This window comes from Ips typographus, linkage group LG5 (assembly GCF_016097725.1).
Source record: "Ips typographus isolate SLU linkage group LG5, UJ_Ityp_2.0, whole genome shotgun sequence".
NCBI classification, from domain to species: domain Eukaryota; kingdom Metazoa; phylum Arthropoda; class Insecta; order Coleoptera; family Curculionidae; genus Ips; species Ips typographus.
Window position 1 is genome coordinate 13,270,198 of NC_138426.1, and position 25,537 is coordinate 13,295,734.

Consider the following 25,537-nt stretch of genomic DNA (forward strand, 5'->3'; position numbering starts at 1 on the left):
ATATTAAGTCAGTGATCTTGATTTCCATCAACTAGAACACACACAGTTTTTTAAGATTAATGTTAATTAAGACAGTAGCAATTAAGAAACAATTCGTAAAAGCACATAAAACAATCAAATCGAATTAGTAATCCATTAGAAGTCCTATAATCTACTGAATTGGAACAAAGTGAGAAACCACTAAGAATTAACGAGGTTTAGCTTTCAGCGAAGAATCGGAATCACTTTATGAAACTTTAATCACGGATCGGAACAGTCGAGAATCGTCTGCCCCAAGTCATCGGTTGCCTGGTAACGACCTCCTAACATTAGGGCGAGAGGAGGAGCTAAGCCAAAGCGGACCAATCAAAGTGACGCATTACCGCGCAATGCTGGAGAGTGTGTAATGTATCGTCTAATGTTCATGTAATGTCTCATATTATTAGGATAATACATTTCAAATCGTTTAGTCTATCTGCCACTGAGCTGCCGTTAAGTCCCGTATATTTGATAAATTGATCTTTCAATTTCAATCACACCGGGTGATTGGCACACGGTATTGTGGTTTATTTATTTATTTATTTTGAGTGCGGTGTTCACCTGGAAAAACATGCATCACCAAGACAAACGAACATTAGACGGTACTAAAATCCACGAACCTAAAGGTTCCTTTTGCATAGACGCTTTACTATCGCGTAGCGAGGAGCGTGCACCAAGTCCCGAAATGACCCGGAGCAACTCCTCCACTTCCACCAGGAGTCACAGTCCCCCCATATCACCCGGTTGCGAAGAGGTCTCCACCACCGCTTTTGTGCCCAGACCGGGACTGTTAAATCACAGCAATTACCTCAATTCGAATACCCTCTATTCCTATCAACCACCACCGCAAAGTTCGGCGTTTCAAAGTCTCGAGGGCAGTTTGATGCAGAAAGTGCACATTCCGGTCAATCCGCACAGTCAATTCCATCAAATCCAAATGGAATGGTTGGCGAGAACGGGGATGTTCTATCCCAGATTGCAAGATTTGGCAGGTGAGTAGGTACTCTACTGTTGACGAATGTCAAACAAATAAACATTGAACCGATCGTCCCCTTATCGGATTTATATCGACGCTAATGTTTGCTTTCATGTTAACATGTGACACCTTATTTGTTTATTTTAAGTCTTGGTTCGTCTATATAATATATTATAAACTAGGTGCAGTCACCTTCAAGGTGTGTATTCACGCACCTAATAATCGATTAATTAACTATTTTTATACTCTTTTGACAAACTCTATCAAGATCCGGTAGTTAAACATGAATGAATTCTTTAACTATGTTGAGTATTTTATGACAATAATTTAAGGAAAAGCATTACTAACTAACTTAATTTAATTGAACAGAAAGTTTTAAAGTCCCACACAAAAAACAATAAGTAAAATTAAGTTCAGATATATAGAGTGTTTCAGAATATGTATTACAAACTTATAGGCCATATTTAACATGCAAAATTACGTTATTCCATCAATCAACTACAAAGTTGACACTGATTACATAACTTTAACATAGAATATGCTCATTTTTGCATTTAAAGACATTATAAAGTTCTTTTTATCCTTAACTACTCTTTGAATGATCCTATCAGAGTAATGGATATAATGCAAGCCATTGTAGTTGGCCGTTACGTTGCCATCTTGATACTTACGTAAATTTCTTAAGACATTATCACAGTGTTGGTGGTCATAATCTTCACATTCCTTTACGCAAAACTTGGCAACACTGAAAACTGACAATTGACCAGTCCTCGTAAAGTAGTTAACTTTGCTTTGCTAACTTAGTACTGATTTGACAGTTTATCTGTCGATTTTAAGCTTAGTTTGCCCCAAGTTTAAGTTAAATGTGGTTTAGACTGTGTTTCTTTTTTAAATCTATTGTCACCGTCTGATAATCATCCTTAACTTAAACTTGGTTTAAAGTATGCTCTTAAAAACTGTAAGAATAGCGTTTTTTGTTAAACCCTTGATAAGATGTGTACTAAACTGGTTGATTGGCAAATATTTGACATTAAACTGACAAAAAGCAAGGGTTAACTGTGTATACAAAATGGAACATTATACAGGGTCTTGCATCTGAACTCTTGTTATGCGATAATGAAAATTTTTGAAGCCAAATGTACTCACATTTTAAAATCAACGAAAACTACACAGGGTGTCACAGAAAATTGGGTATTTTTTAAATGCAACAACCCGTATTTTACTGCAATTTTGGATAGTTCTACTGATTATAAGATATATTTAGTAATGACGCTTGAAACGTTTTCAATCAATTTTTGTAAAAATGATGCCTAAATATCGAAATTTTGTGAAAACTGCAATTTTGGCAATTTTTGCTCCAGAAGGGTTCCAATGCACCGCGCAAGGGCATATTTATATTATATTCATTTAACAAATCACAGTGTTGCCAGCTCAAAATTCTCAAAGTCACGTGATGTGTATTATAGAATTTTTAACTTTTGCAACTGTCTAAATTTAATTTAGCAAATTTTCAACGTTTAAACAACATCTTGAAGTCACGTGACTGTTTTCAGGACAACAGTCAACAGGCCTTTACAATGTTGCCAGCTCAAAATTACGTTCTCAAACTCACGTGATGTGTCTTATACAATTTTAATTTTTGCAACTGTCTACATTTAATTTACCAAATTTTCAATGTTTAAACAACATCTTAAAAGTCACGTGACTGTTTTTGTAATGTCTGTTTTGACAACAGTCAACAGGCCTTTACAGTGTTGCCAGCTCAAAAAATACATTTTCAAAGTCACGTGATGTGTCTTATACAATTTCAACTTTTGCAACTGTCTAAATTTAATTTACCAAATTTTCAACGTTTAAACAACATCTTGAAAGTCACGTGACTGTTTTTATGACAACCGTCAACAGGCCTTTACAGTGTTGCCAGCTCAAAATTACCTTCTCAAAGTCACGTGATGTGTCTTATACAATTTTAACTTTTGCAACTGTCTAAATTTAATTAACCAAACTTTCAACGTTTAAACAACATCTTGAAAGTCACGTGACTGTTTTTGTAACGTCTATTTTGACAACAGTCAACAGGCCTTTACAGTGTTGCCAGCTCAAAATTACGTTCTCAACCTCACGTGATGTGTCTTATACAATTTTAACTTTTCCAACTGTCTAAATTTAAATTACCAAATTTTCAACGTTTAAACAACATCTTGAGAGTCACGTGACTGCTTTTGTGAGAACAGTCAACAGGCCTTTACAGTGTTGCCAGCTCAAAATTACCTTCTCACAGTCCCGTAATGTGTCTTATACAATTTTAACTATTGCAACTGTATAAATTTAATTTACCAAATTTTCTACGTTTAAACAACATCTTGAAAGTCACGTGACTGTTTTTGGGACAACAGTCTACAGGCCTTTACAGTGTTGCCAGCTCAAAAAATACATTTTCAAAGTCACGTGATGTGTCTTATACAATTTCAACTTTTGCAACTGTCTAAATTTAATTTACCAAATTTTCAACGTTTAAACAACATCTTGAAAGTCACGTGACTGTTTTTGTAATGTCTATTTTGACAACAGTCAACAGGCCTTTACAGTGTTGCCAGCTCAAAATTACATTCTCAAACTCACGTGATGTGTCTTCTACAATTTTAACTAATGCAACTGTCTAAATTTAATTTACCAAATTTTCAACGTTTAAACAACATCTCGAAAGTCACGTGACTGTTTTTGTGACAACCGTCAACAGGCCTTTACAGTGTTGCCAGCTCAAAATTACCTTCTCAAAGTCACGTGATGTGTCTTATACAATTTTAACTTTTCCAACTGTCTAAATTGAATTAACCAAATTTTCAACGTTTAAACGACATTTTAGAAGTCACCTGACTGTTTTGACAGGTGTCAACTAGCTTTTACAGTGTTACAAGCTCAAATATTAGATTAGAACTCACGTGACATGTGTCTTTTATAATTTCAACTTTTGCAACTGTCTACATTCAGTTTAGCATAAAGTAGATTCTAACAGTCACGTGACTGTTTTAGACACATGTCAACGGGCTTTTACAGTGTTGCAAGCGATAGTATATATTCAAAATGATGTGAAAACTGCAACTTTGGCAATTTTTGCTCCAGAAGGGTTCCAATGCACCGTAAAGGGCATATTTATATCAAAGGATCTTAAATTAGGTGAAATAAAAACACAAAAATGCTTGTACAATTTATCATATTATATTCATTTGACAAATCATTCGTATAATCAATAGAACTATCCAAAAAAAAGCATAAAAACGGCATGTTTTAAAAAAATACACTTTTACCACGCCACAATTTTCTTGATGACGCAACCGTCATTTGCCTTGGTTTAAACTGTATAAGCAGTACGCAGTACAGTTCTTTTTCTATTATGGCAAGACCATTTAAAACTCTCTCGACTAACTTTGAGAATTTTTTGTGCAAACTTTGGCAAAAATTAATTAAAAAAAAATCCTAAATTTAGCAAAAGTAGTTCAAACATAACCTGACTAAAAATAATAAATTTTGCACAATTGTCGAGCTATTCCCGAAGGCCAACCCCAACCATTTATAATTAAGTAACTGTGTTATTTTTAATCATCCTTAATTTCATAATTATGTTATTTCTTGGGGGCGTAAAAATTTCGTTTTTCCGAGAGTGACAATTGGTGGAATATAGATTGTACAAAGTGAGAAATTCGTTTTAAATCCGCACTTTTTGATAGTAATAAATGGTACGAACACTTATCAGCCAAATAGATAAGGAAATTATACAGCGATGATGAGAAATTAGACCATGTGATTGTTTGATTTTGATTTAATACATTTTATGGCAAAAATCAAAGTAAAATATGATGACGAAACACTGCAATATGTTAGTTACGTTAATTTGATTCTCGAAAGTTGACCATCACAAGAGACCATCTCCATCAAAAGATGAAGGTAAATCGTTCCAATTTTTAGGAGTAATCCACAGGGTGGTCCAGTTTTAAGTTTAAGTGTCAATAATTCACCATTTGACAGCTAATCAAAAAATAAGTTGACTTGCATTATGTCATTTTTCTGAAAAAGGTTTCCTAAGGAAGATACAGTCCTCCAAATTTCAATTTAAAAAATCGTTTTATAGTTTAAAACTGAACATCCAAGACTTGTGAAAGTCCAAATTTGTACTGAATAGTCTAAAAACTTTTTTACTACTAGGAATGGTCTTATGATTCGCTTTCTCAGACTGACATCCTGGTTGAGTGTCTGAAATTGGCATTCAAGAACTAAAAAAAGTCCGGAAATCAAGACAAAGATTGTATTGTGCATGAAACTCATTTTTTACTACTAAAAATAATATAAAAGTTGACTTTTAATGCTAGAACTGACTTTACTAGGACTAAAGAGAGTCCAAAAGTATATTTTCAAGACTTTAATTGGTGTACAACTCAATTTTCTGGACTGGACAACAAGTCTAGAAGTAAATTAAATTTTCGGACTATTTTATTTTTAAAAATTAGTTCTCACGACTATTATTGTAGCATTTGGTACCAACATTTTTTACTTTTATTACTAAAGAAACTTGACTTTTGGAAATAGTCTTAAACTCGATTTTTCAGTCTTAAAAAGCACTAAAAACAGTCTGAATTTCTTAGAGGTGCTACAATTTATTGCACCTATGAGTGTAGAAGTCAATTTAATAGTGAAGAAGCTTGAAATAACATTTTCAAGATTATGGTCAGTGGACAAACTGGCTTTTAGGCCTGATAAGTCAAAAACTTTGTAAAGATAGTCTTGAAACTCGATTTGAGGCACTGAAAACAGCCTTAAAACACTAAAAACAGTCTAGTTTATTAAGAAATACCTGAATTTTTAGCACGTCAAGTGTCTAGAAGTCGATTTAATAGTGACAAAGCTTGTAATGCTATTTTAAGTGTATGAAGAAGGTAAAAATTGTTTTTTAAGTTTGCTATGTGAATAACTTGGTGAAGATAGTCTTGAAACTTGATTTTCTAAGCTGAAAGCAGTTTTGTAGCACTAAAAATAGTCCAGAATTCGAAGAAAATTAAAAGCAAAGTAAAAAGCACGAAAAGTTCGTTTTCAATACAATTTTCATGAATCTAATGTTAATGTCCTGCATCTAAGACTAAAATATTGAAATTTGTCTTCAAATTATGAAAACTTACTTCAAATGCAAATTTTAAGCTTCTGATGTCACTTTTCATTAGTTCAGTCAAATTTTGGGGTTCAAGTCAATTTTTAAGGTTTAAATGTATGAATTTGTAGTAACAAATTCTTGAAAAAGTAGTTTTTATGTCTACAAGTCAATTTTCAGTATTAAAGTCTCTCGATTTGCATGAAAACTGGTTACAAACACAATTTTTAAGCTTCTGAAATTTTTATCTTTTCTAATTCAATTTTCAAAACTAAAGTCTTTTAGTTTGTCTGGAAACTATGAAAACTGGCTACAATAATATTTTTTAAACTTCTTGAATTTTCCGTGTCCAAGACAATTTTTAAGTTGGGTTAGGTTAGTTTCGGGTCTTTGACTGTAATAACGTGTAATAAAGTGCTTGTTCCAAATTTGATCAATATTGCTCCAACGGTCTGACAGTTATGACAAAAAAAACGATTTTTTAAACAGAAATTTGAAGGACTGTATTTTCCTTAGGAAGCACTTTTCAGGAAAATTACATAATGAATGTCAACTTATTTTTTAATTGGCTATGGATTGGTGAATTATTGACATTTAAAACTGGACCACCCTGTATATTGTGTAATTTGTAACGTATACAGGTGTGGTAAATCCAAAACCGACCATAGGAAAACCGCGTAGCGGACAGAGAAACGTACATTATTGCATGCGCGGGACTAAGACAGAAAACGAAAAAAATATCAAGTAGGCCATATTTTCAGCGCGCTGTTGCCAAACGCCAAGTGTCACTCAAATACCGTCGACAAAATAACTTGGCGTTTGGCAACAGCGCGCTGAAAATATGGCCTACTTGATATTTTTTTCGTTTTCTGTCTTTATCCCGCGCATGCAATTATCTACGTTTCTCTGTTCGTTACACGGTTTTCCTATGGTTGGTTTTGGATTAACCACACCTGTATGTACCATTGACAATGCTAAACACTGCGACGCTGTGTACTTGAGCAAATAAAGAATTTATTATTATTATTATTATTATTATTATCACGTGATAAAGAATTAAGACGTATTTCTTGGTACTTAGGAGCAACTGACATTAGTAATGAAAAGAGACTGCGTGAGTTCACAAATTTCTTTGATCACGTGATGGTCAACTTTGTGTATCATACTTTTGATTATTACATTGTTACGTCATCACAATTTACTTTTATGTTAAACTTACTTTTTTTGGGATAAAAATTTGTCTACCGTCGTCGTTCTTAACGTCCTGGGAAACAGCCCCATTAGGACCGAAAAAACAAAAGAGGGGGGCAACAAAAAAAGACCGGGAGATGAATGCGCCGCGTTCCAGAAGAGCTCCAATTGAAAGTTTTGCGTGAAGTCGCAGTATTACTTTCCGCCATTAAAACCATCGCTGCCGCTCCCTCGCTGGAATTAAAGGTATCCTGGCAACATTGGCTAATTCCCGTCCGCCCCTTGCTCGTTCCCGACTTTGCAATTAACTAACTTGATTTGGGAGATCCCTTTTCGAGGATCTGTTCACAATGTGTTGTCAATGTTTTGTTTCTCCGCATTCAGACTGAATGCGAATAACTTTAAAAGATTTTATTTTTTGGGTTTTTACTCAAAAATTCATTTTCAAGGAAAAACAAAAGGGGAATGCACCGGTATAAAGCAGGAAAGGGCACCGACGATCTAATGTTGCGTTGATCATGTTAGAATGTGTTTACATGCCGAGTTTGCCGTTCTCGTGACGTTTCACAGCAGCTCGTCAGTCGGATTGTTTGTTTTGTCAATAAGATGACGCATTTCGCCTCGTTTTCCCTTCCCTTCGGGTCCCTGCAGGGCTTTCCGGCCCATTCTGGGGCTACTGTTAATCCACTAATGAAATAGGATGAAACCCAATTTACACCGGGCAAAAAGTCCCCAAATAAAACGATTCCGTTGATTGTCTTGCTTCACGAGAATTTAAGCTGCCAGTGATGAATTTTCATTTTTTTTGTGTCTTTTATTATTATATTGCTAAAAAAATGTACCATATGTTTGAAAACTCCTACCCCTCGTCAGTCTAATATACCTATGTATAAATCAATTATTAAGAATATGTGATTCTTGTACAATAATAAGTAGGTTTGTATTTTATTTATACCTCCATACTCTTTTCAATGGTAGAAACAGTCACGTGATACCCTAAAATTCACCAAAGTGCAGATATTTTATTGTATATTGACAGTTATAGAAGCCCTAACCACAATATTTTTGGATCCCCTTGTGTTTAAGGTCAAAATTAGCACAAACGTCACTAACAATTTAACGGATAATGTAATATAATTCTAAACAAATTGCCTACAACTTTGACTTTTACAGTTTTTGGATATTTGTGAAAGTAACAGACATCTGATTGGTTGGAATATACTTAAGGTAGAAGGTTCGAATTCTGTTGTTTCCAAAATGATTCTAGAAGCCTCTGGCAAATTTTAGAGGTTTTCAGTAGTATTTAAGGGCCTTTTACGATTTTAGAAACTTTTGGACTGCTTTTAGCAGTATTTAAGGGCCTCCGGCCTTAACAAAATGATTCTAAACGTTTACAGCAAATTTTGAAACAATTTTGACAGATTTAGAACGCTTGTAGAAGTATCTGGCAATTTCAGACAGTACTTAGGACACCTTGTAAAGGCCTCTGCTGTTTCCAAAATGTATTTAAAAATCTCTAGCAACTTTTGATAAGATGTCAGTACTATTCAAAGACTTTGAAGTTTTGGTAGTTTTTGAGACGTTTTCAGTAGTATTTTTTCATATTATATTCATTTAACAAATCACAGTGTTGCCAGCTCAAAATTCTCAAAGTCACGAGTTATGTATTATACAATTTTAACTTTTGCAACTGTCTAAATTTAATTAACCAAACTTTCAACGTTTAAACAACATCTTAACAGTCACGTGACTGTTTTTGTAACGTCTATTTTGACAACAGTCAACAGGCCTTTACAGTGTTGCCAGCTCAAAATTACATTCTCAAAGTCACGTGATGTGTCTTATACAATTTTAACTAATGCAACTGTCTAAATTTAATTAACCAAACTTTCAATGTTTAAACAACATCTTAAAAGTCACGTGACTGTTTTTGTAACGTCTATTTTGACAACAGCCAACAGGTCTTTACAGTGTTGCAAGCTCAAAATTACCCACACAAGGTCACGTGATGTGTCTTATACAATTTTAACTTTTGCAACTGTCTAAATTGAATTTAGCAAATTTTCAACGTTTAAACAACATCTTGAAAGTCACGTGACTGTTTTTGTAATGTCTATTTTGACAACAGCCAACAGGTCTTTACAGTGTTGCAAGCTCATAATTACCCACTCAAAGTCACGTGATGTGTCTTATACAATTTTACCTTTTGCAACTGTCTAAATTGAATTTAGCAAATTTTCAACGTTTAAACAACATCTTGAAAGTCACGTGACTGTTTTCGGGACAACAGTCATCAGGCCTTTACAGTGTTGCCAGCTCAAAAAATACATTTTTAAAGTCACGTGATGTGTCTTATACAATTTTAGCTTTTGAAACTGTCTAGATTTAATTACCAAACTTTCAACGTTTAAACAACATTTTAAAAGTCACGTGACTGTTTTTGTAACGTCTATTTTGACATGAATATACTTAAGGTAGAAGGTTCGAATTCTGTTGTTTCCAAAATGATTCTAGAAGCCTCTGGCAAATTTTAGAGGTTTTCAGTAGTATTTAAGGGCCTTTTACGATTTTAGAAACTTATAGAAGCTTCTTGCTATTTTTGGACTGCTTTTAGCAGTATTTAAGGGCCTCCGGCCTTAACAAAATGACTCTAAACGTTTGTAGCAATTTTGACAGATTTAGAACGCTTGTAGAAGTATCTGGCAATTTCAGACAGTACTTTTATTTAAAGATCTCTAGCAACTTTTGATAAGATGTTAGTACTATTCAAAGACTTTGAAGTTTTGGTAGTTTTTGAGACGTTTCAGTAGTATTTAGAGGCATTTCTAGCAGTTTTGGACAATACTTGGAAAGTTTAGGACACTTTAGAAATCTCTGGCAGTAAAATAGTTAATACATAAGAAAGAATTTACGAAACTCAAGTTTTTAGTTGCTATACGGACTGAGCTTGCTAGTGTATACATACACAGAACTGTTTATAATAATAAAAAGTGTAATTGACAGTTAAGTGTCAAAATCTGCTTGTAATTCCACTAACAACTGTATATTTTGGTACCCCATCAAAACAGAAAATGCGGAACGGTCCGTATAATTAATAATTTATACAAATATTGATAATTTGTAATTTAAATTAGCAACAATATTTGCTGATTAACGTATTTTATACCTGAAAGTTGTTGTATTAAGACAAAAAGTCCAAATGTATAAGTGCATGACTGTTTCAGCAAGTTACTTTTCTCTGTCATTTATTTTAATGCTCACGTGATTTAACACCGCCCTCTATATTAGAAAGCCTAAAATGTCACTTTTAATGGCGGCGTTAGCGGTTTTCGTTTTATACACAAACGTACGCAGATGCAGTAAAAAATATGTTTTTTTTAATTGTTTCGTGTAGTTGATTGCAAGTTGTGAGTGAAAAATTAAAAAAAGGTTCATTCCTGATCCAGAAGTAAAACTGACACGGTTGGGCTTTTTCTTGAATTGCTGTTACAATGTGGCTTGAAACACTTATGAACGGCAGCAAACAAAAATAACTTACTCAAATAACCTCAAGTCCTGATTTTAAACCGTAAAAATGCATCTAATCCTCAAAAAACTCAATTTCCACAATACAAACAAACGCAAACTGTTCCACCACTATTTCCGCCATATTGGAATTTTTGACAAGCACGTTCTAGGCTTTCTAGTATAGTAGGCGGTGGATTTAATGATCGCAATGGGGTCGTCCACCGCCTACTATACTAGAAAGCCTACAAGGTGCTTGTACTGCTTGTCAAAAATTCCAATATGGCGGGAATAGTGGTGACAGTTTGTATTGTGGAAATTGAGTTTTTTAAGGATTAGGTGAATTTTTACGGTTTAAAATCAAGACTTGAGGTTATTTGCGTAAGTTATTTTTGTTTGCTGCCGTTCATAAGTTTTTCAAGCCACATTGTAACAGGAAAAAGCCCAACCGTGTCAGTTTTTTACCGGATCTAACTCAACAGTGATTGAACACTTTGGAGTGGGATGATTTTACTCCAACACTATACTCAATGGTAAGTACCAGTGCTTTCTAGTACAGTAAACTTATTACAGGTATGTGAGTTACATTTTAAAGCATCCTTCAATGTGAGAGCAACAAAAATAATTTTGAATGAATGTTCTTGGTAATAACATAAGAACCATTTACCAGTTTTGCTTACCTAGTTTCATGGATTTACAGATTTTCTTACATTGAACAGTGTTTAAACTAGTTTGCTGTGTGTTGTACTTTCCAGGACAAATGTTCTAACCAATTTGTTTAGATTGGACTTGATTGTGTAGAAAAAGCTCTATCTAATACATATCTGGATCAGGAATGAACCTTTCTTTGATTTTTCACTCACAACTTGCAATCAACTACACGAAATAATAAAAAAATACATATTTCTTACTACATCTGAATAGGTTTGTGTTTAAAACAAAAACCGCTAACGCCGCCATTAAAAGTGACATTTTAGGCTTTCTAGTATAGAGGGCGGTGGGGTCGTCACGAATGGGGTGACGTGTGTCAGTTTTCTAAAGCGTCAAAGTGACAGACATAGACTTGAATAGTATTAGAGTATCACGCCGTCTCGTTTCAATGACATTTCATAGAAAAGGATAACGAATGCTCTAGTTTAGCACTGAAAATGAACTTGTTGAAAAACTACAAATTGTAACCTTCCCATTAATGACGTAAAGGCAATTCGCTTCTGAACCAACTATAGGAACAAAACGTACGGGGGCGCGTAAAACTAATAATGGCAACTTTTAACGGCTAATCAAGTTAAAACCAATAAAATCGTTTCAGCGTTAACGCACACACATAAAATAATTAATTTTGATTATGAAATTCCGCGCAGGGACTATAACAGACATATACAGGGAAAATTTAAATGGGATCCGAGGTCCAATTTCACGGTTGCATGGATTAGTGTTTGGACTGACTGTTCCGTGCGCATTATATGTGATAATTAAATGCAAATTGCAGCTCATCTAAGCGGCCTTGCCTGAAAACAGCCAACTCTTGATGAACTGTAATTGGATTATACCTAACAATGAACATCAGCGAATTGCGGATGAGCTTTCTCCTGCTCTTTTGGCGTCGTTCTCGGCCCGCTCACGAAACGATTTTGCTAATTGTGTTTAGCTTCCTCTTTTCTACCCAACTTGGACCTTTTCTTTGCTTAATTTAGCAAATACAAAAATTCCTCCCAACACTTTCTTAGGAATTAATAAAATAATTATCTAGCGTCGAAAATTTTGTTGGTAATTACGCGTCCGAATAAATAGGATTAACGGATTTGTTCGTAATCTTGGGCAAATAGTAATATAAATCAAAATTAATAAATTGTGACAATTGATACTACTTATCTGTGGGTAATCAGCGTTTCGTTATTAAATTAAATCCACGCACAAATCCCCATTAATGAATTGGGTTACAAAATAAAATGTTCTGTTTTCCTGGCTTAATCGTCGTTTCTAAATTATTATCTGAATACGATACAGATGGCAGACTAATCCGATCATTATTCGTTAAAATCAAAACTCATTATGACGCCATTTCGGTTTATCCACATTCTGAATAAATAATTGTACTTGAATCAAAAAAATATATAACTTTTGGTAAAACATTGATCAAAAATGTCATTTAATGATCAATAAGCAAAACGCGTAATTGACAGAGAAACATTGATACTTTCATGCGCAGGACAAAGACAAGAAAATGCAATAAAAAGTATAAAAACACCCCGTATATACTGTAATGGTGGTTGAATTTCAAATTAGGTTATGTTCATCTGCTGTTTCTAGTGTAATTTGATTGTCTTTTGAAAGTGTCAGAGCATCTTAAAAATGTCAGAGCCCTCTGAATACTTCCAGAGGCCTTTGAACATGTTGTTAGCCTCTAACGAGTGCCAGAGGCCTCTGAACCTTCACTTGAAAGTGTCAGAATTCTTTGAAAATGTCTTTTTTTTTAATTGACATACCATGAACCGGTAAGGTAAAGTAAAATTCAATGTGCAAGGAAAATTTATGGGTCTAATTGAAATTAGCCTGACAAATATCATTTTTCTGTAATGACTGCCATTAATTTGAAAAGTCATAAATCTGAATCCCTATACTTTTCATGCAGGGACACAGTTTGAAATAAAAGTCAGAGACAAAATCTCCTGCAAAACCCACTTGGAATGAGAAAATGACTGTTTTAAGCAAAGTTTTGAAATCCTCATTAAATTTCCTATCTGATAACGTAAAACAACACTACAAAATTTAATACAGTCAGGGGAGAAAGCGGTGTCAAAGTTTGAACTGATAGTAACCCCGTTTGAATAAACAGTCACGGACAAAATCGCTTGTAAAACCCACTTAGAATGAGAAAATTACTGTTTTAGGTACATTTTTGAAATCCTCATTAAATATCCCATCTGATAACATAGAAAAACACTACAAAATTTAATACAGTCAGGGGGGAAAGCGGTGTCAAAGTTTGAACTGCTAGTAACACCGTTTGAATAAACAGTCACCGGCAAAATTGCTTGTAAACCCCACTTAGAGTGAGAAAATGACTGTTTTAAGTACATTTTTGGAATCCTCTTTAAATTTCCTATCTGATAACATAAAATAACACTACAAAATTTAATACAGTCAGGGGAAAAAGCGGTGTCAAAGTTTGAACTGCTAGTAACACCGTTTGAATAAACAGTCAGGGACAAAATAGCCTGCAAAATCCACTTGAAGTGAGAAAATGACTGTTTTAAGCAAATTTTTGAAAGCTTCATTAAATTTCCTATCTGATAATATAAGACAACACTACAAAATTAAATACAGTCAGGGGAAAAAGCGGTGTCAAAGTGTGAACTGCTAGTAACACCGTTTGAATAAACAGTCACGAATAAAATCGCTTGAAAAGCCCACTTAGAGTGAGAAAATGACTGTTTCAAGCAAATTTTTGAAATTCTCATTAAATTTCCTATCTGATAACATAAAACAACACTACAAAATTTAATACAGTCAGGGAAGAAAGCGGTGTCAAAATTTGAACTGCTAGTAAGACCGTTTGAATAAACAATCACGGACAAAATCGCTTGAAAAACCCACTTAGAGTGAGAAAATGACTGTTTTAAGTACCTTTTTGGAATCCTCATTAAATTTCCTATCTGATAACATAAAAAAACACTACAAAATTTAATACAGTCAGGGGAGAAAGCGGTGTCAAAGTTTGAACTGCTAGTAACACCGTTTGAACAAACAGTCACCGGCAAAACTGCTTGTAAAACCCACTTAGAGTCAGAAAATTACTGTTTTAGGTACATTTTTGGAATCCTCATTAAATTTCCTATCTGATAACCTAAAACAACACTACAAAATTTAATACAGTCAGGGGAAAAAGCGGTGTCAAAGTTTGAACTGCCAGAAACACAGTGTTTGTAATTTACCGGTCAAATTTTCGTGATAAAGTAAAACATTTACTAAAAAAACAGTTTTAATATTTTTCAAATCAAGTCTGGACTGTGAACATCCATGGTACAAACACTACCGTCATGGTCACAGTCTAAACTCCATTGAAACAACCAACCAGGGTCTTCACAAACTGGCATGTTTTTGACATTTTAAGGTTAGGTTAGAAGGAGTATAGATTGAAAGTACTAAAATAGTAGAGTGAGTACTGGTATAACTTAAAAACAGACAAAAACAGCGTTGCCAGAGTGTAACATAATTTTCGTTAGAAGTTGTTACATATTTCCAGATATTATGCTATTTACTTATTGTACCAATACACTGGAAATATCCTGAAAAATGTACCAGTACATTGATAAACTGTCCCCTACATTTACCTTTACCGTGAAACAAGTGTACGTAGACAAATTTATATTAATATTACTAGTAAAACAATGGCAAAGTGAAAACAAAAGTGTAACATAATTTTCTAAAAAAATCAATAATTTTGGCAAGCTTGTAACATAATTCTACTTTCATAGTCTGGAACAAATTAAAAGTTTTGCGACCTGCAGGAAATTAAATATTTAAACCTCCGGTAGATGTGCCACAAACAAATACAAAACTTCACTTTTTTCATTTTTAAGTGTTGGCAACAGACAAAATAGCAAGTTTGATCAAACAAGCTGCTTTATGAGTAAATTCATCAATTTCTTTGATATCAAATTGCAGTGTCAAACATGTTTAAGAGCAACAAATTGGATTAAAAAAAAATTGACAGTTACCACGTGACCAAAGGTTTGGATTTAATTCCACTAATACATCAATATTTTTTTTTGTTAATTGTGATTTAAGTTTGTTACTTGTTACTACTAATTTTGTTGAACTTAACTTTAAAAAAATCAAATGACTTAGTATGTAATTTAAGCAGTAAACAGGAGATTAACTGGTCGATAAAATCCAATATCTCAAACGGGCAAAATATTTATGTCGCCTCCCATTCATCTCCCCCTATCGAAAAACGGGACAAAGAGGCTTTAGAGAAAGCATTTAAATAGAAACTGCGACAGATTGCAAATTAATAAAATAAACACCCGGCAATAAAACTTAACTAACATGTAACGTATCGATGAAGCAAATAACACATGTGGCGTTCAAGGGGGTACAAATTAGCCGTGAAAAATCCCCGTAACCGCATAGGTTGAGCCCCTTCGATTGGGGGACGGATATCCCGGATCCTCCCCTCCAATTTGGGTATATCACGCGACTGCTGCCCTCTATATTGAATAATTATGGTTTTTTTTTCGTCTTGCCCAGTTTAACTAAAAAACAAAGTCGATGACACAGGACGCTTTCGGTTAATTATCGCCTGATGAAAGTTAATTAAGCTGAGAGCAACCGAGGCGATTCGGTTCAAGTTTATGATCGTAAAACAATAAGAGAAACATAAAACGGCCATTTCGGCTGCAATAAAATTTAATAAAAGTGATCCCGATTAGCCGAGAATCGTTCCTTGAGCCCTATTGAGCAGCCCCTAATATCGCCGATTTATACGCCAGCCAGCTCCTCGCATATCGCAATATATCAAAAAGTAATCGCCCGATTCACTGGAGGGATTTAAAACATTCGCATCACTTTTGATCTGATTTACAGCGCAGTTTCCCTCTTCCTACAGTTTACTGGGATTTTACTGCCGTAGAATGTAACTTTAACCGTAACATAAGTTCGTCTGCTATCGAGGATTTTAGATTTTTACTTCAGAACGTCGTCGTCATGATTAACAATGTAATGAAAATCGGATTTAAGAGCTACTAAAGTTATATCAATATGTGAGTTACGCAACATTTTTGAATTTGGAATACCCTGTATAATTAACGAAAATCCAATTTGTACCATAGTGAAATTTAATGCGTAAAATAATATAGTTATTGACAGTTGACACTTTGAAAGTTGAAACACATTTGACATTTGGTAACAAGACATACGTCCATACATATTTTGTTTCGCTCACTTTGCTATTAAAGAGAGACAAGTGGCCTTTTCTACGTCACATGAAACATTTTCGCATATGTTGTACCAAATAAGTAATGATATGACGTAAATTTACCGTGACCGGTGGTTTTCTGGTAAGGAAAAGTAAAATTCAGTGTGACAGGAATATTTACCAATTTTACCAATAAATTTAGAAGTTTAATAGAAATCTGCTTGAAAAATCATTTTTCTTGCTCCTTTTGTCACTTTTCTTTATTACCTCATATCTCGAATTATGACAAATAATAGGTTTTTGACAATTTGTAATTTACATTTACAAACTTACAATTGTCGAAATAACTGTCACAAATCTCAGAAACACGTCTTGTTTCGAAAACTGTAATTCTTGCAAGTTATAGACAAATTTTGACAGTTTTGACATTAGTGACAGTGGAGGTGGTTTTTGGAAAATAATTTATCTAGACAGTCACGTGACCACTGTCAAAATAACTGTTATAAATCTCAGAAACACGTCTTGTTTCAAAAACTGTAAATCTTGCAAATTTTGACAGTGGACGTGGTTTTTAAAAAATAATTTTGCTAGACAGTCACGTGACCAGTGTCAAAATAAATGTTATAAACCTCAGAAACACGTCTTGTTTCGAAAACTGTAAATCTTGCAAATTTTGACAGTGGACGTGGTTTTTGGAAAATAATTTAGCTAGGCAGTCACGTGACCAGTGTCAAAATAAATGTTATAAACCTCAGAAACACGTCTTGTTTCGAAAACTGTAAATCTTGCAAATTTTGACAGTGGACGTGGTTTTTGGAAAATAATTTAGCTAGGCAGTCACGTGACCACTGTCAAAAATCTTAGAAACACGTCTTGTTTCAAAAACTGTAATTTTTGCAAATTTTAGGCAAATTTTTACAGTTTTGACATTAGTGACAGTGAACGTGGTTTTTGGGAAATAATTTAGCTAGGCAGTCACGTGACCACTGTCAAGAAACAAGTCTTGTTTCGAAAACTGTAATTCTTGCAAATTTTGACAGTGGACGTGGTTTTTGGAAAATAATTTAGCTAGACAGTCACGTGACTACTGTCAAAATAATTGTCATTAATCTCAGAAACACGGTTTTTCATAAACAACTTTTCTAAACCCTGATTTTTGCAACTTTTGAGCACAGTCTGACAGTCAGGAACAAAATTGCTTGTCAAACCCATTTGGACTTGGACAATGACAGTTTTAAGCATATTTTTGGAATGCACATTAAATTTCCTATCCAATAACCTGAAAAAACACAGCAAGATTTCTTACAGTCAGAGAGAAAAGAGGTGTCAAAGTTTGAACTTCCAGAAACACAGTTTGAAAGGACAGTCAGGGACAAAATCACCTGTAAAACCCACTTGAAGTGAGAAAATTACTGTTTTAAGCACATTTTTGGAATCCTCATTAAATTTCCTGTCCAATAACCTAAAAAACCCTAAAAGATTTAGTACAGTCAGGGAGAAAAGCGGTGTCAAAATTTAAACTGCCAGAAACACAGTTTGAAAGGACAGTCAGGGACAAAATCACCTGTAAAACCCACTTGAAGTGAGAAAATGACTGTTTCAAGCACATTTTTGGAATCCTCATTAAATTTTCTGTCCAATAACCTAAAAAACCTTAAAAGATTTAGTACAGTCAGGGAGAAAGGCGGTGTCAAAATTTAAACTTCCAGAAACACGGTTTGAAAGGACAGTCAGGGACAATATCATCTGTAGAACCCACTTGAAGTGAGAAAATGACTGTTTTAAGCACATTTTTGGAATCCCCATTAAATTTCCTGTACAATAACCTAAAAAACACTAAAAGATTTAGTACAGTCAGGGCGAAAAGCGGTGTCAAAATTTAAAGTGCCAGAAACACAGTTTGAAAGTACAGTCAGAGACAAAATCACCTGTAAAACCCACTTGAAGTGAGAAAATTACTGTTTTAAGCACATTTTTGGAATCGTCATTAAATTTCCTGTCCAATAACCTAAAAAACCCTAAAAGATTTAGTACAGTCAGGGAGAAAAGCGGTGTCAAAATTTAAACTGCCAGAAACACAGTTTGAAAGGACAGCCAGAGACAAAATCACCTGTAAAACCTACTTGAAGTGAGAAAATGACTGTTTTAAGCACATTTTTGAAATCCTCATTAAATTTCCTGTCCAATAACCTAAAAAACTCTAAAAGATTTAGTACAGTCAGGGAAAAAAGCGGTGTCAAAATTTAAACTGCCAGAAACACAGTATTTGTAATTTACCCGTCACTACAAATAAGTTTTTGCAGTTTAATGTATCTCGAGCAAAAAAAAACATGTGTCCCATATTTTACCGAAAAGGTACCACTAATTACCACAAAACAAATTTTTTGGTAGTCGACCCCATTTTTTGGTTGAGTACTTTGAAAAAGTTAACCATAACGTCTGTACTTTCACAATCCAAGCGTTGTCAAGTTGCTCTAAATTTCCATAACAAAACACAATATTAGCAACCTAAGTAAAAAGATTAAGTAATTCAAATGTTTTTGGAGATTAAAGTGGAAATTTTTATTAAAATTATAAATATTAAAATATTCATCGTCGCCGCCTTTTCTAATTTGTCAGCATATTGCGCGTATAAAACCTGTGGCCAAAAGGTCCGTATGTTTGCACTGTATTTATCACCAGCACCCCTGATTGTGCCATTGTCATGATAATTTAATATCGTAATACATTTAACGACACCCTAATTTAACCCTCACAGAAGAAGTAAGGCCCATAAAGAATGAAATAAGAGGGGTAGGAAAAGAGGATTTCACTTTACCCCTTAAAATGTTTCGCGTCTGATGCATTCGGTCGATGTTTTGATAACAAATTGCACTTGTATTTAATCATCTGTTAAATTGGGTAATTTGGCTAAACTGATCCAATAAGTGTAATTGCCTTATCGCTCTCTGTTCTATAAATACATACACTAATTAATTTAGTCGACTTAGGTATTTATGATTTTACTCTAAGCTAGCATCAAATTTTATTTCTCTAACCGAAAAATATTGAAACAATTCCAATCAAAGTAATCCCGTTCAATCACGTATTGTATCTGTAACTTTATTGTACAAGTCTCAGCCACTTTAATCCATTTATCCAATGCATGATCACGTTCAAATCTCTCAGATTGAAATTAATCGAATTTGGCAATGGCGCTGGCGATTTAAAGCAAACAACAACGGTATTGGTCTATCAATCAATTTGTTTGTTGTTCAACTGAATCTAAAAAGTTGACGATCGCGAAATTAATGCAGTCAAACTATATCGATTCTAACGTAAATTTTATATTACGCACGGAAATAACGGTAATACATCAGGATTATGCGATTAACCACGTTTACGTGCGATAAAATGCCGTTTAAATGTGTATTAAAATTGTGATTGAATTCCACTAATATTATTTTTGATATGAAATATTCCCAAACAATTCAGCAGTGGCGTCCAAAGTCAGTAGATGCTAAACCAACAAGGTTATGGTTAAAATGCCAACGCCATCTGTAAATTAATGATAGAAACAGGTGTAGCAAAGAAGAGGTCACGTGAGTGATATACAGGATGTCCCGTATAGACGTATATGAGACAGTCCTGCGTTTGACACTATAGGTCTGTTCGCAGAGAGAGTCTCCAACTAGTAATCAAAGAAATAGATACATCCATTGGTTACAAGTCAGAATACGTCATAGTCACATGATGAGCTTTCAACCAATAAAACTTGACATTTACTGTTTCTGAGTTGGAAACCATTCAGGGATTGCTTCTGGGAACCTTCAGGTCGTTTCCAGTGTTGCCAGGTATATCTTTAAAAAGGTATATTTTCGTAGTACCGTTTTCGTGGTTCTTCTACCGTTCTCCTGTTTTTTTAGTGAATAGGAAATTTAATAAGGATTCTAAAAATACGCTTAAAACCGTAATTTTCTTACTCCAAATTATTTTCTAAAACCACGTGATGTCTGTCATTATTGTCAGAATTATCAAATATTTACTAGAATTTGCAAGAATTCCATTTTAACACAGTTTTCGAAAGAAGACGATTTTTTGAGATTTAACAGTTATTTTGACAATTGTCACTTCATAGTCACGTGACAACTGTCACCAACGTCAAAACCATGCTCTAAAGTTGCAAAAATCTGAGCTTAGAAACGTTTCTTGCAGAATTTGATATAAAACGTGTTTCTGCGATTTATGATAGTTATTTTGTCAATTGTCACGTGACTATCTAACTAAATAGCGTTCTACAATCACGTGACATTTGTCACTAAGGTCAAAACTCTCAAACCATGCTTTAAAGTTGCAAAAATCGGGGTTTAGAAACGTTTTCTTGCAGTATTTGATATAAAACGTGTTTTTGAGAATTATAACAGTTATTTTACCAATTATCACGTGACAGTCTAACTAAATATTGTTCTACAATCACGTGACATCTGTCACTAACGTCAAAACTCTCAAACCCTGCTCTAAAGTTGCAAAAATCAGGGTTTAAAAACCCTTTCTTGCAGTATTTGATATAAAACGTGTTTAAGAGAATTATGACAGTTATTTTGCCAATTATCACGTGACAGTCTAACTAAATATTATTCTACAATAACGTGACATCTGTCACTAACGTCAAAACTCTCAAACCATGCTTTAAAGTTGCAAAAATCAGGGTTTAAAAACCCTTTCTTGCAGTATTTGATATAAAACGTGTTTAAGAGAATTATGACAGTTATTTTGCCAATTGTCACGTGACCGTCTAATTTAATAGTGTTGTACAATCACGTTACAACTGTCACTAACATCAAAACTGTCAAACCATGCTTCAAAGTTGCAAAAATCAGGATTTTGAAACCCTTTCTTACAGTATTTGATATAAAACGTGTTTCTGAGATTTATAACAGTTATTTGCCAATTATCACGTGACCGTCTATCTAAAAAGTGTTCTACAATCACGTGACAATTGTCACTAACGTCAAAACTCTCAAACCATGCTTTAAAGTTGCAAAAATCAGGATTTAGAAACGTTTTTTGCAGTATTTGATATAAAACGTGTTTCTGACATTTATAACAGTTATTTTTCCAATTATCACGTGACAGTTTAACTAAATAGTGCTCTACAATCACGTGACAACTGTCACTAACGTCAAAACTCTCAAACCATGCTCTAAAGTTGCGAAAATCAGGGTTTAGGAACATTTTCTAGCAGTATTTGATATAAAACGTGTTTCTGCGATTTATGACAGTTATTTTGCCAATTGTCACGTGACCGTCTAACTTAATAGTGTTGTACAATCACGTGACAACTGTGACTAACGTCAAAACATGCTCTAAAGTTGCAAAAATCAGGGTTTAGAAACGTTTTCTTGCAGTATTTGATATAAAACGTGTTTCTGAGATTTATAACAGTTATTTGCCAATTATCACGTGACCGTCTAGCTAAATAGCGTTCTGCAATCACGTGACAACTGTCACTAACGTCAAAACTCTCAAACCATGCTCTAAAGTTGCAAAAATCAAGGTTTAGAAACGTTTTTTGCAGTATTTGATATAAAACGTATTTCTGCGATTTATAACAGTTATTTGCCAATTATCAGGTGACCGCCTAGCTAAAAAGTGTTCTACAATCACGTGACAACTTTCACTAACGTCAAAACTCTCAAACCATGCTCTAAAGTTGCAAAAATCAGCGTTTAGAAACGTTTTCTTGCAGTATTTGATATAAAACGTGTTTCTGCGATTTATGACAGTTATTTTGCCAATTGTCACGTGACCGTCTAACTTAATAGTGTTGTACAATCACGTGACAACTGTGACTAACGTCAAAACATGCTCTAAAGTTGCAAAAATCAGGGTTTAGAAACGTTTTCTTGCAGTATTTGATATAAAACGTGTTTCTGAGATTTATAACAGTTATTTGCCAATTATCACGTGACCGTCTAGCTAAATAGCGTTCTGCAATCACGTGACAACTGTCACTAACGTCAAAACTGTGAAACCATGCTCTAAAGTTGCAAAAATCAGGGTTTAGAAACGTTTTCTTGCAGTATTTGATATAAAAAATGTTTTTCAGAATTATGATAGTTATTTTGGCAACTGTCACGTGACCGTCTAGCTAAATAATATTCTACAATCACGTGACAACTGTCACTAATGTCAAAATTGTCAAACTTTACTGTAAAGTTGCAAAAATCAGGCTTCAGAAACGTTTTCTTGCAGTATTCGATATAAAGAGTGTTTTTGAGATTTATGATTTTTGACAATGGTCACCTGACTGCCTAGCTAAATTATCCTTTAAAACCACGTGATATCTGTCACTAATGTCAAAACTTAAACACAATTATTAATAAAAAAAGAAAAATCTGTATTTTTGAGGTACGGTTTTTATCAAGGACGGTAAACAGTACAGGAGTGCTTAATCCCATAAGCGCAATCTTGCCGGTATCGGCTCGGGCCGGTGACGATTTTTACGTCACCATGGGTCTCTCGCGTTTGCGCGATTGTTTTGCGCGATGCGCGATTGCAGTCGATCATTCACGAACATGATCTCGTACATAGCATCTCGGGCGAATATTTAGCGTATTGTGCACCCGAAGGCCCACTGTGACGTCAGAATTCATTCGCCGCCGGGAAACAAAATCGGCCGATCGAGCAATCCTTGACTGTTTAATATCCTTGGGTTTTTATAGCAACAGTCAATGATTAAAATTTCTGACAACTATTAAAAGACCCTGTATAATAATCAAAATGAATGAATTTGTTTTAATCTACTGTGTTTTGACTGATTATTCTACCGCCATTCAATATTTTGACTTGGCAACACTGGCTCGTTTCTTGCTTTTGGAAGATAACAATTTTGACTGCAAATGTCTAAAAGTTGATACACTTTCAGTACAGCATATCGTAGGTCATTATGTAGGTCTTGACAAGCCGAATCAAATAACCCTAAAATATACAGAATGTCCCAATTAAAATAATAGGAATTTGTGGCTTTGAAGCATTTGCTTGGGAGGGATAACGACAACTTTGACTGTAAATATCTGAAAAACGGTACACTCGCAGTACAGCAGACAAGCAAAATCAAATAGTTCTAAAATATACAGGATGACCCATTTAAAATAATGCAAATTTGATGTTTTCGAATTTATTAACAATTTTATTATTGTTACAGGATGTAGTCCAGGCAGTCACGCCCTTTTAGGAAAAACGAGAAGACCACGAACCGCTTTCACTTCCCAACAACTGTTGGAACTTGAAAAGCAGTTCAGACAGAACAAGTACCTGTCGAGGCCAAAGAGATTTGAGGTGGCCACCAACCTGATGTTAACTGAAACTCAGGTAAGATGTAAATAATACCCGCAAACATTTTTCGTGAATATAATCCGTGCAAACCAAAAGAACAAAGCCAAACAAGACGTATTTTAGGATTTAACTATTAATATTATTTATTTGCTTGTTTTTGTGTCAGGTGAAAATCTGGTTTCAAAACCGACGAATGAAATGGAAGCGCAGCAAAAAAGCCCAAATGGACGCGAAATCCACCAAAGACCACGAACTGAACAAACCATTAGGCAATCAAAAACCAAGTGCTTCAATATCAAATTCGGAAACTAGCGAAACGCAAAATGTAGTTAGACAACGCAGTAGCGAAACTAGTAGTAACATGTCAGCAGAGGACGAACACTTATATCGACCCTACGTAGGGTAAACCTCAGATTTAGAAAATGATAATCTTATGACACCCATAGGTTTGGTATATGACTGGACAATACCAAATCCATAGGAGCTTTTCTTTTGTTACTCTTAACACTGAGATTAATTAACTAAATAAGGCGGCTTTGCTGTGTAATATAAATCCTTGTAAATATTTTTGTAAATATAGATACAAACAGTCAGAAATGATCTCAGTAAGTTTATTAAATTATTATTAACAAAATAGTATTGTAGTTCGTTATCGCTACCTCATCACGACTAGAGTTGTTGAAACAATTGTATGTATGTACATGTGTCCAGTTCCTAATTGCTACTTAATTTTAGTATTAACGATTGTATGTGATGATCCAATAAATTCTATGAGTTTTTTTGCAGTAGTGTTTTATTAAGAATGCCAGAAGAGGAACGTTCACCACTATATCATCAAAAGTAAGATAATATCCACTAAATTTGTATTAATTGAAATATTGCAAATGGCAAGCAACACTTGAAACAAATGTGTCATTATTGTTAGTAAAATACTGAAAAGTGACGATCATCACGGTGAAAACCACACAAAATTTTGACTTTTGATAGGCAACCCAACATACAGCAAATAGTTTTCAGTTTTCCTAAATATTACCGCTGTAGTAGATGTAATTAGAGATGAAATAAATAACATTGCCTTACTAAAGTTGACTCCAAATAGTTAACTTAACATTTTGCTGAGATAATTATTTTAATTATGTCTTTTTTAAATAATTTAGAGAATCAGGAATCCTCATAAATATGTTCAGTTTCTAGACAAAGGTATAGCTTTCTTTTTACCTATTTTGGTACAGAAACATCTAATAGCAAATAAGAAACAGGTTGACATATTGCTTACCTGCCATATTGTCCTGTATTACTTAAATAAGTCTACTACGGAGCTACAAAAAAGTGGGCGATTTAGTGAAATTGATAGGAATTCAAATAATAGAAAAGTTCAAACCTTTCAAGAAAGCAAAAATGACATTTTTAAACAAGACGATTTTCTGAGATTTAACAGTTATTTTCACAATTGTCACTTCATAGTCTAGCT

The 25,537-nt window shown here is 34.2% G+C and overlaps 1 protein-coding gene across 1 annotated transcript; it reads left to right on the plus strand.

The window, feature by feature from the left end:
• The first annotated feature begins 426 nt into the window (after positions 1-426).
• Positions 427-24,851, plus strand: LOC145729509 (homeobox protein Hox-A4-like). The gene is made up of 3 exons (XM_081980294.1): positions 427-1,010; positions 23,936-24,102; positions 24,233-24,851. The coding sequence occupies exons 1-3, from the start codon at positions 590-592 to the stop codon at positions 24,470-24,472; spliced, it is 828 nt and encodes a 275-aa protein (XP_081836420.1). The 5' UTR covers positions 427-589; the 3' UTR covers positions 24,473-24,851.
• Positions 24,852-25,537: the final 686 nt, after the last annotated feature.

Excerpts from the sequence above, each read along its gene's own strand:
- LOC145729509 (XM_081980294.1), top strand. The coding sequence starts at position 590 with ATGCATCACCAAGACAAACGAACATTAGACGGTACTAAAATCCACGAA. Across the intron at positions 1,011-23,935 it reads CAGATTGCAAGATTTGGCAG|GATGTAGTCCAGGCAGTCAC; the intron begins GTGAGTAGGTAC and ends TTATTGTTACAG. Across the intron at positions 24,103-24,232 it reads TGATGTTAACTGAAACTCAG|GTGAAAATCTGGTTTCAAAA; the intron begins GTAAGATGTAAA and ends TTTTTGTGTCAG.